The sequence below is a fragment of the Ascidiella aspersa genome, chromosome 7, assembly GCF_963924565.1.
Source record: "Ascidiella aspersa chromosome 7, kaAscAspe10.2, whole genome shotgun sequence".
Classification (NCBI taxonomy): Eukaryota; Metazoa; Chordata; class Ascidiacea; order Phlebobranchia; family Ascidiidae; genus Ascidiella; species Ascidiella aspersa.
This window is the reverse complement of record NC_139453.1, coordinates 10,146,199-10,158,974: the sequence shown is the minus strand read 5'-3', so window position 1 is coordinate 10,158,974 and position 12,776 is coordinate 10,146,199. Positions and strand designations below refer to the sequence as shown.

General features: G+C 37.5%; 1 protein-coding gene across 1 annotated transcript in view; it reads left to right on the top strand.

The window, feature by feature from the left end:
* Positions 1-1,810, top strand: part of LOC146137662 (uncharacterized) — a 30,464-nt gene extending 28,654 nt beyond the window's left edge. The window contains exons 19-21 of the mRNA XM_083394416.1: positions 669-862; positions 1,212-1,257; positions 1,744-1,810. Of these exons, the coding sequence (XP_083250542.1) occupies positions 669-862; positions 1,212-1,257; positions 1,744-1,801 (298 nt within the window). The 3' untranslated portion in view covers positions 1,802-1,810. The remainder of the gene's footprint in view (positions 1-668; positions 863-1,211; positions 1,258-1,743) is intronic.
* Positions 1,811-12,776: the final 10,966 nt, after the last annotated feature.

Genomic DNA, 12,776 nt, shown 5'->3' with positions numbered 1-12,776 from the left:
ACAATCGATAGTGACGTTTTTGTTTACCTTTGAAAGCGCATTACGTTTCGGAATTGTTACGGGGCTTTGGGTTTTGCACGCATAATATTTCTACTTGTATGAATCAGATTAAGCAACAGATCCACAACGTTTGTTTACTGTATTTCATTAGAGATTTTGTTTTAATTTTAAAGTGAATGTTGACTTTTGAGAATACTTACTTTGTATTTAAACCTGTATCCAGCTTATTGCCGAACAACACATTTTGGCATTCGGTGAAATCGTCTAATAGGGCAAAAAAGTTGCATATTTAAATTGTACACACAGTGGCCTCCACATCATAAAGAAAAAAAAACAGAGGCCTCGGCCAAAACATTTTCCTCAAAACTCTGAAAGGCCTGCTGCTCTGCTCCGACACAGTTTATTTTATTCAAACAAAAGCGTATTTAATATAGTCATAATAATTGAGCAGTTTACTTTTTTTCTCCAACAGTTATTATTGGTTTAAAATCTGTCGGGGTGAAGGCAGTGTTTTCTTGCGCAACAACGATTAGCTGCTTGGTGCAGAATTTGCAACAACGACTAGCTGTTTGCTTTTCGTAAAATCTAAATACCCACAAAACCGACAGTTTTAAAAAAAACTGTGAAAAATGAACTGGGCATCTCTGTAATCGAAACACTTTCCGCAGCCGTTACCCCACCAAGGTGAGCCGCAGCCTGCCACGACGGGCTTTCGCGCCGCGTAACCCGTCCGACATCATGCTGGGCTACTGCATCAAGTTTACCCGGCCCGGCGGCAAACTGAGTAGAGGAACAGTCCGCTATATCGGCCACCTGCCCACCAGAAACGAAATCTTCGTCGGAGTGGAGCTAGACGGACATGGTAAGATGGTCTAACTTTTGTTTTGTATTTTAATGATGCATTTTCAAGCTTGAGGTAATGTTTTTGTTTCCGGGGCCTGATTTTTGTAGCATATTTGAAAAAAAAAAATATATTGCTGGGAAACCAGAAAGCGTTTCAACAATTGCTTAACTAAATATCGTTTTTGCGTTAAATTTCGGTAATGTTTTAAACAGTGGCCAAATCATATCTCGTATCATTACTACAACGTTTTTGAATGCAAAACGCTTTCCAGCTTTATTTACGAAAGAAGTGAAAGCGTAATTCATTTATTTCGGAAGATAAATTCTAGACATACAACACAATAAAATTTTGCTGTTTTGTATTTTAGATGGAAAGCACTCCGGAACTTATCAGGGGACAAAGTATTTCACGTGGTAAGTAAACTATATGTATCATTTGCAAATCACTTTTTTACATAATCCATAGAAAAAGTGCTTCATTTTTGGGTCATTTCGCACGCGCATATGCATAAAAATGACTTAGGCATATTTTCTATGGATGAGTATGGTAACTAGGAGTGACTTAGCAAAAACTCTGAAAATCTCGAAAATATGACTTAGGCAATTTGATTATGAGCGTGACGAATACCTGAATGAAAGAAGTGTATATATTGCCTCCCTTTGAATTTCAGGGAAGAAGAAATCGTAAATTGAAACACACATACATGCATAATATGCCGGCTATAATGAAACTATACAAAACGTATTGTAGTTCCCAATTTTCTGTCCTTTCAAGACTTATATAAAGCTTTACCTTGAAATATATCATGACAATCACAAATACTTTTAACTGTCGCTTTCTCCTTGGTTGAGCTCATATAGTCAGTTCTTGCGTAACACGACCTTATTTTCCCTCATCAGTCCAACGAACAAAGGAGTTTTCACTCCCTTCAGCAAAGTGATTATGGCTTGGGAGTGACAACATCTTCAGACGCCTCACAAACTGTAAGGAAAGATTCCCTATTGCATTATATGAGTGCATGTTTAATCGTCGCACACACCTCGCCACATGGACAAGGCGGCAAGGAACACCGTCACATTTCTTACTGTTTGTATAGGATTTTAATTGCGCTGATGTCGCACGTTTTGTTGTAACAGGTTTGAAAGGAAAGGTCTCAAGTTAGAATGTATGTACTGTAATCGCACTTCACCGTAACACAATGGTTTCTGCACTTCACAATTTATATATTATCACGTATTATCCAGGTCAAAATATCGTAGTCGAATTCTAAGTAAAGAAATTTTCTTGATTAAGCTTTGCCTAATTTTCTATGTTCCAAGTTTAAAAAACAAATTATTGCATAACATTGTTATGCGTGTACAATGTGCATTCAGCATAAAAATATGTGTAGGTAAATAAGGTTCACTCCTATTTTTATAGACTGATTTTCTTACGTTTCGTTACAAGCGGTACTTTTTCTGTTTTTTATCGCCTTTTACTACGCCGTCGCATACCTTTAGAACAACGTCTTGAAGGCCCATATTTAGCATTACATACCAATATTTGTTACTGATTACTTTGCGGGAAAGCCGTAAAAATCAATGCACGTTTTTAACTTATGGACGTGTTTACAATACTGCGAGTTCGGTCAAATGTTATTAAATTTATTAACAAATATGCCTTACGTTAATACATATAAATCAACCCCTGTATACCTAATATGAAGTATACCTAATATGATCATTTTCAACTATGGCATAATAAATCAACCACAAGTATAGTATATCTAGGAAAATCATTTTTAACTATAGGATATAGTTAAAACTCGTTTAATATAACAAAATATAGCGATTTAAGTGGGCAGATGACTTATGGTTTGCTCCATTGCAATGCGGTTTGAATTGTGCCTTATCGCATTGCAACAGTGAGACAAAAAAGTGTTCCACTGTTCTTTCTTCGTTTAATACGCGGCAGGTCATTTCTGATGCTGCGTGTACACGACGAAGCCCTTTCGCATTTTTTCAACCTCACCAGCGTGACCCATCGTAGATTTTTTAGCATCATGATCGACAAGGCAATTTTTCACCCACCCACTGTGACGGAATATTAGCACCCATTAGATTTTGGCGGCGTTATGCGTATAGCGAAAGTATAGCTTTAATTATTAGCAGTAGACTTTCTAATCCCCTATACGATTTGCGTTAGAAATCTAAACGAAAGAGTGAAATACCTTTTGTGCCATCCTTCTACAAGACGAGTAGATTTTAGTCGAGATAAATAGAACGCACCACAACATCCTTGCTTTAAAGGTAGTTGTAATATCGACAACAAGAACAACATAAAAACGTAAGAGTGTAATTTATTCGTTCATATTTCTATTGCCAAATTTTGGTAATTTTGATCAAACTGTTATTCTAAAAAAAACTGGAATTCTCGTGCGTAATTTGGTGTTTTTTCTTATTTGTTCTACGGCACACATTTTAATTTCGTACACAAACCAACCATTCACCACCAAAACTTAACCATCTCATATAGTTTTTTCACTATCGTTTAACGTTTGTCGCGTGTTTCTTACAGAAAATCAAACAGAACCCAGGCGCAGTTCACTGTATGTTTGCTGTACATTGCTTCGCTTTTTTCGCTTGCACACACACAGTATACGTATTGCGACCTCTTCAGAGACATTTTTAGGTTGCTTTGTGTTAAAAAATATCATTTGTCATCCCGTCTTCTTACCACGCCTAGTGTTGTACCAGTGTAGGTTTGGTAAGCGTCCTTGTATATGTAATTAATTATACGCTAGGGTCATTGTGGTTCTCCACTGTACTTTACTTTTTTTTTATATAAAAATAGAAGATAATTGCTTCCAAATCTGCATTGTCGTCTGTGGAACGCATTTTGTGCCAAAAAATCGCAATTCTGTTAACGTTTACTTAAAAATGTTGTAGTGTTAATTTTTTAAGTTAATTCGTTAATTAATCCTTAGGCCTATACCTAAACGAACTTAATGTTTTGGTCGATAAAATTTTCAACAGATCAAATTTATGGAGAATGTTGTAGCACGATGTAGAATTTATTTAAAAAACGCTAAAACAAAATTAGATGTAAAGTTCCATTTGCCTGCGGAGAAAAAACGTACTGTAGCGCAACGCTTTTGCTGTAAATTGGCTCGTCTGTATACAGCTGTTAGAGGCTTGCTAACCTAGTGAGGAAGCATCGTTATCATTTCTGTTGGATGCCCCTTTACGATATTTTCAAGTTTTGCTTTTTCAATTCAGTATTTGACGCGGAAGGATATTTTATTTTGTTCCTGTACAGTTTTTCGCAACAGAGTTTATTTTGCGTCGCTTTTGGCACCCTATTTTTTTGCTTCCAAACGAGGCGTATAAGTGTATTAAGACAAATAAAACGTTTAGCTACAGATCGTTGTTTTGCTTGACAAAGGGTTAAGATTTCAGCATGATAATTTTCAACATTTCTAAAAACACGTTTTAAGTGTGAGCAGTTTATTTGAAATTGTTTTATATTTGTTGAGGCAAATATTTATTTCAATCTGAGCTATAACTAAATCCGTTCACAGAGAAAGTATACTGCCTTGTTGCACATACTAAACTGTTTTTTAACAGATCACACACAGATATTCCTTTTTTAAAGGTTCTCCGTTTAAGGCACAAAAAAGTAGAAATATTTGCGAAACAGTCCGTGCATGCGCCAGAATCAGAAAAATGTGCAGTATACTAGCACCTGGAAATAAGTAAATATGTTTAACTCGTGGATTCCCAATGCGGCGCAACTGCTAAAAAGAGGATTTTACATCGACCGGTTTGACTTTTTTTGATCCCAGGGACGGATATAGTCAGTTACACTCCGCACATAGAATCTATTTTTTATGCAACCATCAACTATGTAAATAAAACACTTTTCGCACTTTGCGCGAATCTTCGTTTAATTTTCAATTAAGATTTAGCTGAAGTTTTCAGTACATATACAGTAGGTGCCAATCATACCATCGCATATTTTGAGAGGCCATGGCCCCCCCAAAAAAAAATTTATAAAAATGTATTCTCAATAATATGTTTGTTTAGCATTTATGAGCAGTACCATAACATTTGATCGCAGACATACTACACCTTTAATTGTCATGCATTGTTACGTCACAAACGATATAGTTGATACGTTTGCTATACATTAATTCAGTTTTACTACTTTCAGACTGTTTTTGCTCTTTTAATGGTTTTGGGTATTGCGTTTAATACTCATTCAGTTGCTGCTCAAAAAGGTTTGCTATCATTGTTTTTGTGTTCGTTACAGGAGTTACTACAATGACAAAAGCTAAACAAAAATGTCCAAACTTTTTGGCGCCCCCAAAAATTTTCGGCTGGCTACGCCACTGAATATGGTCATCATTGCATCTTGAGAAACACTTTCTAATTAAGATAAACGCAATGTACAATTTTTTGCAGTTCACGCGAAATTTTGACATGGATTCTGCGCAGCTATACAGCTATGACCGTCACAACTTGTTGGTCAAACTCATTCAAAAAATGCTAGTGTTTCTAGCAATACGCGAAACATTTATACGTGCCTAATGTGTCACGCATCTTTCTAAAATCTCTGTTAAAAGTATTGCCTGAACGAAAACGTTTTTCACCTCAGACAACTAAAGTTGCTGTTTGCTTACCTCATCGCACAAAAACAGTAGGTTTTTTTAGCGTCACACTTTTTTCTGTCCCTTCAAACAATAATTTTGCTTGTCAGTCATGCGTGCGTTTAAAAACCCTCATTAGAAGGAGTACAACATTTTAGTACCGGTACTCAAAATTCAACAGTTCAAATATAATATTGGTGTCAAAACCCAATTATTGCGTCACAAGGAACAATATAAACGAGCTTCAGTACGCGTAGGCAAAGTAAAAAAATGACTGCAACAAAAGACAGGCGACACGGGTTATATAGGTTAGTAACTTTGTCAGTTTTAATCGTAAGTTTAGCGGAAGGAGGCAAGAATGAAGTCACGCGTCCAATCCAAACAACTAAAGCATATGTGCCAGAGAGACCGATACCAAACACAACCCCCTTTTTTAGAACAGAAACCAAGTCAGACAGGCGTGATGATAAGGGTGTGCCTTACGTGGACAAAAATCGAGTCAAAATAATGGGCTGGAACGCATCCTACCTCGCCAGAGTCTACGAGGAATCGGGAAAGAGGAGTGAGCCCTTCTATCATCGCCTTTTTAACGAGTTTAAGCACAAGCAAATGCAACTAAGGCTGGGAAGGCAGTCGGCGGCAGACAACCAAACGAAAGTCGCAGCAACAGACATGGACAAGGTGGAGGAATTTACAACGGGCGACAAAAGCAACATTTCGGCCGAGGGAAACGTCACATCTGCAAACGGCACGTCGCTTTTCAGCGGCTCAGAGCCGCAAGACGATTATTTCGAAAAGGTGAGAAAATGCTGAGTTGGCATGCATGCAGTGAGGGTACAGAACTCTGAAAAAATCAAGAGCGAATTTAATGAAAGGGCGGTACTTAAATACCTATATATCATATGTCAACTTATTATTATACATCTGACGAGCTCTGGAAGTTTATTTTATTGATAAAACGACGCTGTTTCAACATTTCGAAAAAAACAACAAATTTTTAGCTATAAAAGTCATTACAGGAATTCTAAGCAGTTAGGCTACTATCCATCCATCTATCTATCTGAACATACACAATATATCTTCTAATACATATTATGTTTTCTAGTACATTCGACCAGATCACATAACGGAATGGCAAATAAAGGATATTATCTACGCACACAATAACGTCAGATCAATTGTTCAACCAAATGCTGACGAAATGCTAAAATTGGTTAGTGATATATTCTCAATGACATTTTAAAGTTTTTAAATAACTTGAGGGCAAAATGACATGCTTAAGTCTTTTGGAGACAAGGCTAAAATGAAGTGTTTCATTAAGTATATTTTTATATCAATTTGAAGTTGACGTGTCCTAATTATGACTTGACTAGAAATTGACTTGCGCAACTGACGGCTTGGACTTGACTTTTACTTATTTAAAAAACCTTGACTTGGACTTAAGTTATTTTACAAATGACTTGACTATAGGACTTAACAAATTACTTGACTGGGACGTAAGTCATTTAAAAATGGCTTGTGTACAACACTGAGTAGGCCTATAGCTAACCACAGTACCTAAACCGCCGTCGCCCAATCGCGAATTTCTGTGTCGCAGTCGTGGGACTATGACCTTGAAGCGAACGCGTGGGACCGAATCGAGAGCTGTCAGTTCGACCTGAGATCCCACAGAGAGGAGTCACTCAACATTTGGGCTGGTTGGGGCTGGAGACTGCAGTCCTTTGACACCTCACAACCGGTGCGTATCGATAGTTCAATCCAGTTGGATCTTTAGAAAGTTGAATGCGAAATCGTTTATAACAGTTAGTATTTTTTTTATATAATCTAGCTAGAATTATTATTTAAAATGTGTAAGGTGCGAGCAAACGAACAAGACAAGAATCCCAAACACCAGAAAAACTGATTTAAGAATACATAAACCTGTCCTCAGTTTAATAAAGCAAATGCTTAGCACTCACAAAATCGGCCTAAAGTAAATAAAATCAGTGGTTTTAACACTGCTTTAATTTGCAGGTAACCAGAAAAATCAACTAAACTTCGCGTCACACTTTCAACAAAAGAACAATATCACAATTGTGACAAATCTCCCTTAATAAATATCATAGTATTATCAATTTCCAAGTGGATAGTGTGGATTCCACTCTCAATTGCTTGCTTTCATGCCTGTGGGAAACTTTTATTTGACAAAAACACAAAGTTACGCATCTCAGTAAAGAGCGTCTCGAACAGGGATTTTTTTACCGCGTAACCCTATTTTTTTTCCTCGCCCCGTGAACCACAGTAGGCAAAAAAAATTAAAAAATGACGTCACAGTACAAATAGATTTCATAAATCTGCTGATATCGATTGAAAAATGTGAAAGTGAAGTGTATAGTATAATTGCATTCAGTGCAAAACCGTCTTGTTTTTAATCAAACTGTTTTCTTAAAAAAATGTTTACTTTTTAAATATATACAAATATTTCAAGTAGCCTAGGCCTTCGTGGACCCCCCTCTCTCTCTCCTAGTTTACGGACCCCCAAGGGGTCTATTGATACCAGTTTAAGAACCGCTGATCTGCAAGATCACTACTGGTGTGGGCACACAGTTCGATAACAATCACTGACATTTACAACCACGTACTTTCCATTGGAATTTTGTGTGAAATCGCACAGATATCAACGTGGGCGAAAGAGAAGGCCTACTTTCACCAGTCGCTTCGAGTTTGCCTGGGCGGTCCTTGCGAGCGCTACGTTCGAATGGTGACACGCGACACGTACAAGGTGGGCTGCGCCTGGCGTTTTTGCAATAGCACGTGGGTGTACGGCCACTTGCTGGAAGACGTCATCTTGATGGCGTGCGACTACAGGCCCAACTGGTAAGGGATTTGGGTTCTTACAAAGTTTGTGTGGTCTTATACAGTGTATATCAGCGGTTCCCAACCAGTCGGCCTTGCCAAACTGGTGGGGCATGAAAATATTTTTAAGAAAGCTATATTTATTGAAGAATATAGTTTCAATAAAAATATCAAAGCCATAATATTCGATAAAAAAATACTGATGATGGCATGAGTTATTGCTGAAACGTCTGTAAATTGAAAAATGTCGATTTTATCGAATATTAAGGCTTTGGTATTTTTATTGAAATTACTAAAAAAAACGTGTATTGTGTTCCAAAATACAGTTTCATTTGTGACAGTTTACTTACTTGTACAGGAATAATGGCTTGGGGAGGAATTAAGAATTAATGTAATTTTATTTTCCAACAGAAAATATATCACTAATGCACGGTTGAATAAATAACTTGTTTTGAAATATGTTCTGCTGTGTTTTGTTCTAAACCTAATTTATAGTTCCTTCTTTCATAAAAAAATTATTTGGGCACAAAATTTTTGTGCAACGAAAATGGGCCACAAAAGAAAAAAGGTTATGAACCACTGGGGTGTATAGGATACTATACACGCGCGAATGTGAAACATGACGACACCGCCGTTCAAACTATAATAAAGTAATAATCGTGGAGTTGAGCCCCTAACGGACCCAGTTAAACGAAATCCACGAATCTTTTTTTTGAGTTAGTATAAGTTAATTTTTTTTGCCGTTTTTGCAAACCTTCGCTTTCGTCCAAATTTGCAGATATTTACTTGGTATGATCAAATCGAAATCACGTATTCCGCGTTGGCCTTGGGTATCTTGGTTTTTGCCAAGGAGAATTTAGCCACTTTTTATATCTGCAAATTTGCGGTGGCACTTGAAGAATCATCGATACACACAAGCCAGTGTTTTTTTAAGGTGTTTTGGGGGACCGTTTTCGAAATTTCTCCAGCGGTTTCCCAAATTTTGGACTTGCAACTTTTTGGTATTTAAATGAAACACTTGCAGTCTCTTAAAACTACTTGGCGGTCACCCAAACCAAACCTTAAAAAAAAACCCTGCACACAAGCACAAAAATTAATTTTAACCTGGTTTGGCAAGCAAAAATAGTAAACATAATACGAATATTAAAGCCCATAGATAGATAAAAACGTTTCCTAATTCTACATGGGCTTCAATATTCCCACTATAAGTCTAACTTAAACCTCCAACCATTACGCTCGATTTGAGATTTGTTGATTTAGGGTAAAACATGCGGCAAAATCGTAACAAAACGCACATAACTTATTTGCGTGGTCACAGACGACTATAGCAACGTCCGCCTACCGGTCAAGCTAATAGTCACAAAAACAACTCACACGGCGACCGTGAATTATGCTTATGCTAATTGTTAACACGTGCCTGTTGCCACGCAGCCTTGTGGGTTCAACTAATTTCCACGCGTTGCTTTGGCAGGCGAATGGGCAGTTCTTTACTTCCTTACTACGTGGGTCGGTCGTGCTCATTCTGCGGCCCTGATGAATCTTGCGACAGCGGTCTTTGCTGTGAGTACTTGGTAAACTAACACATTTAGCCTGATAACCATTTATCGCAATTGCTCTAAACATATTTAACCTGCGGCTCGTTAAAACATACCATTATAATTTAACAATTATCCTAAATACACTACACTGTAGTAGGCAAATACAATAATATTATTGGTTATTTAATTCTACTAATGGTGTACAGGCCTTGCATTCTTTGGCGCCTACTGGTAATGTAAGTATGTCATTTTTTTCCAAAAAATTAAAAGTTTGCGGTACACTTGAAAATGCACAATTTTAGAATAACTAGTTTGTAACATAACCTTTGTATCACAATAACAAAGCCTGAGTTTTTGCTAAATAATATGGTAGATGTGGCCAATCAACGTTTAATAGGAAGAACTGATTTTTTTTTCATTTTAGCTCTACAGTCTGTCTTACGTATGTAACAGCATAACATTTGTTTCCAGTAAAAAGCTATGTAATAGTGTGTCGCAAATGTATAGTTTTAAAACCCTCAGCAGTTACGCGTTTCATACCAATGAAAAGCAACTGATAATCTTTGAGGCAATTAAGTCGCCAACTTAAACTATAGGCTACATTACAGTTTTACAAATTCGAGACAAAACGTATTTAGCAATTGTATGCGTCGCCAAAAGCAGTGCACTTCAAGTCTGTCATTTACATGTATACTTTCTGTTGGTAATTAAAGCAAGACAGTATAACTAACAAACCATTGTAATATAATTGATCAAGTTTGCAGTTATTAGTAGAACAGTTATTAAAACAACGTCAGTTGAAAATCCATTAGAAAACGATCAAAACGCTCAAATATGCTAGTATAACGCCCGCATGGGCTTGGTTTTTCATTTTACCACTAACAAGCCAGAAACTTAGCAAAATAGCATTATTACTTACTGCAGTGCGGCGGTGTTCGGTAACTTGCTCTTTTTCCCCTAAAGCCAATGGAACGCGCGAAGAGGTGACCGGCGAAGTTCCCTGGTATGTTCCTCCGACCACAGCGGCAGCGACTGAGGCGCCAACAACACCTGACAACAGCGCCGAAGTTGCATTGATCGTGGTGGGCTCTTTCCTCGGCACTACACTAGTTGTGACTGTCCTCATTCTCATTGGCGTCAAAATCACTCGCTTGCGAAAGGCGGGCACTGGCCTTAAGGGGTAAGAGTATTTTTAGTGTCTGGCAATCTTTGCCCGAGGACTGCTCACTTGGTGCTTGACGCTGGCGGCGTGACGCTTGCCGCGTGTCGCATGCATTTCATGACTGAGGCCAGAATAAAACTACACCTTACAACAATAAACGATGCTTTCAAACTTCTGCGAGGGTTCTAATTAAATATCCCGAATAAATGTTTCCTTTCGTAAAAAATCTCTGGCCAATAAATTCCCAAATCAACAAGCTTTCTCAGTGGAAAGTGCAAACTAAACCTTACAAGTCAACAATAGACGCGACTTTTGTTTTTTACAGAGCTGCTTAAAATTTTGCGCTGAGGCCCGAATATTGTGTTATTTACATTTTCTTGCTATTTGCCTGCTGGGTGCGCGATTATCGCGTAGTTTTCCGTACTTGTTACCAACGAACAATTTTCCGTAAGGTTTTATGGAGAAAAAACAACCACAGAAAGTCACGTTGATGACACTCCAACAGACTTGCACGCAAAACAATTTCTACTTAAAATAGTATTTAGCGAAAATAGGTTTTTACAAGGCAGGCCATTCTGGGACAACCGACTTGGCTCAAATAGGATAACTCGCTGTGACCACTGGTATACAAGGGCGGGTACACTGAACGTGCCCCCAAAACAAACAGTATTTTTGTTACGAGAATGCAAATCTAAGTTATGTTCCTTGTAAGTCTTGATCAATTTTAATGAAACCGTTATAGCCCAAATTGATCGTGCGTCTCATTGAACCATCAAAAAAAAGTTTGGCACCTATGTCGATATAAGGACGTTTTTACGTCTTGCGCGAATCGATAACACCTTTGCAATGTAGTTTTGTATTGAAAGTGGCACCTCTGTAACGTAAAACTTTAATAAAACAAACGAAATGTGCGGTAGTGTTTTTATAGTTGCTTCTTTACGTCAACTTAAAATGTAACTTTGTGACGTCACCGTTTGACGTAACGTTGTGATGTCATGTTATAATGTAACTTTGAGACGTCGTCTCTGAAAAAAAAACATGCCTAACCCCCCAAAATATCCTGGATCGCGCCTGTTCACCAGCATGTAATTTAGAAAAACAACCTTGAAAATTCTTTGAAAGAAAAAAAAACATAAATTACCTTTATTTCAGTTTTGTGAAGTCGTTATGCAATGCGGAGAACTCGAGTGTTGCACCTTCGGATCGGACATCAAGACAGAGCGTTCAAAGCAAGGGCCCGCGAATTTGCAACCAGACGAAATCTTTAAAAAACTTTTCGAACATCTAGAAGTGCAACTGCTCGATAAATAAACCTACGCACAAAATATCTCTCTGTGATTGTGGAATAGGAAAAAATGCGTTGGCCTCTTTTTACAGAAATTTAGTAAATGTTGCGCAAGGGCAAGGATGACACGCAAAATCGTTTAAGTGTTCCTTAAAAAAAATAGGAAATTTAGTTAATGTTGCGCAAGGGTAAGGATGACACGCAAAATCGTAAAGCGTTCCTTAAAAAAAATAAGAACTTTAGTTTATCTTGCATATACCTACTTACAGAAACTCTGAAGATCTGGTTATTATTTTCGATAAACAATGATTCTAATTAATGAAAGTGTCATACTTTTACCATACCTTTCGACAACATTTGATGCAATAGAATAGCATATGCTATAATAAATCTGTTTCGTTATGTGTTTACGCCCCAGGACATAATATTTTTAACTAGGCTAATATATTCTGTTTGTAAACTATAATGCTCAATGGACGAAACAG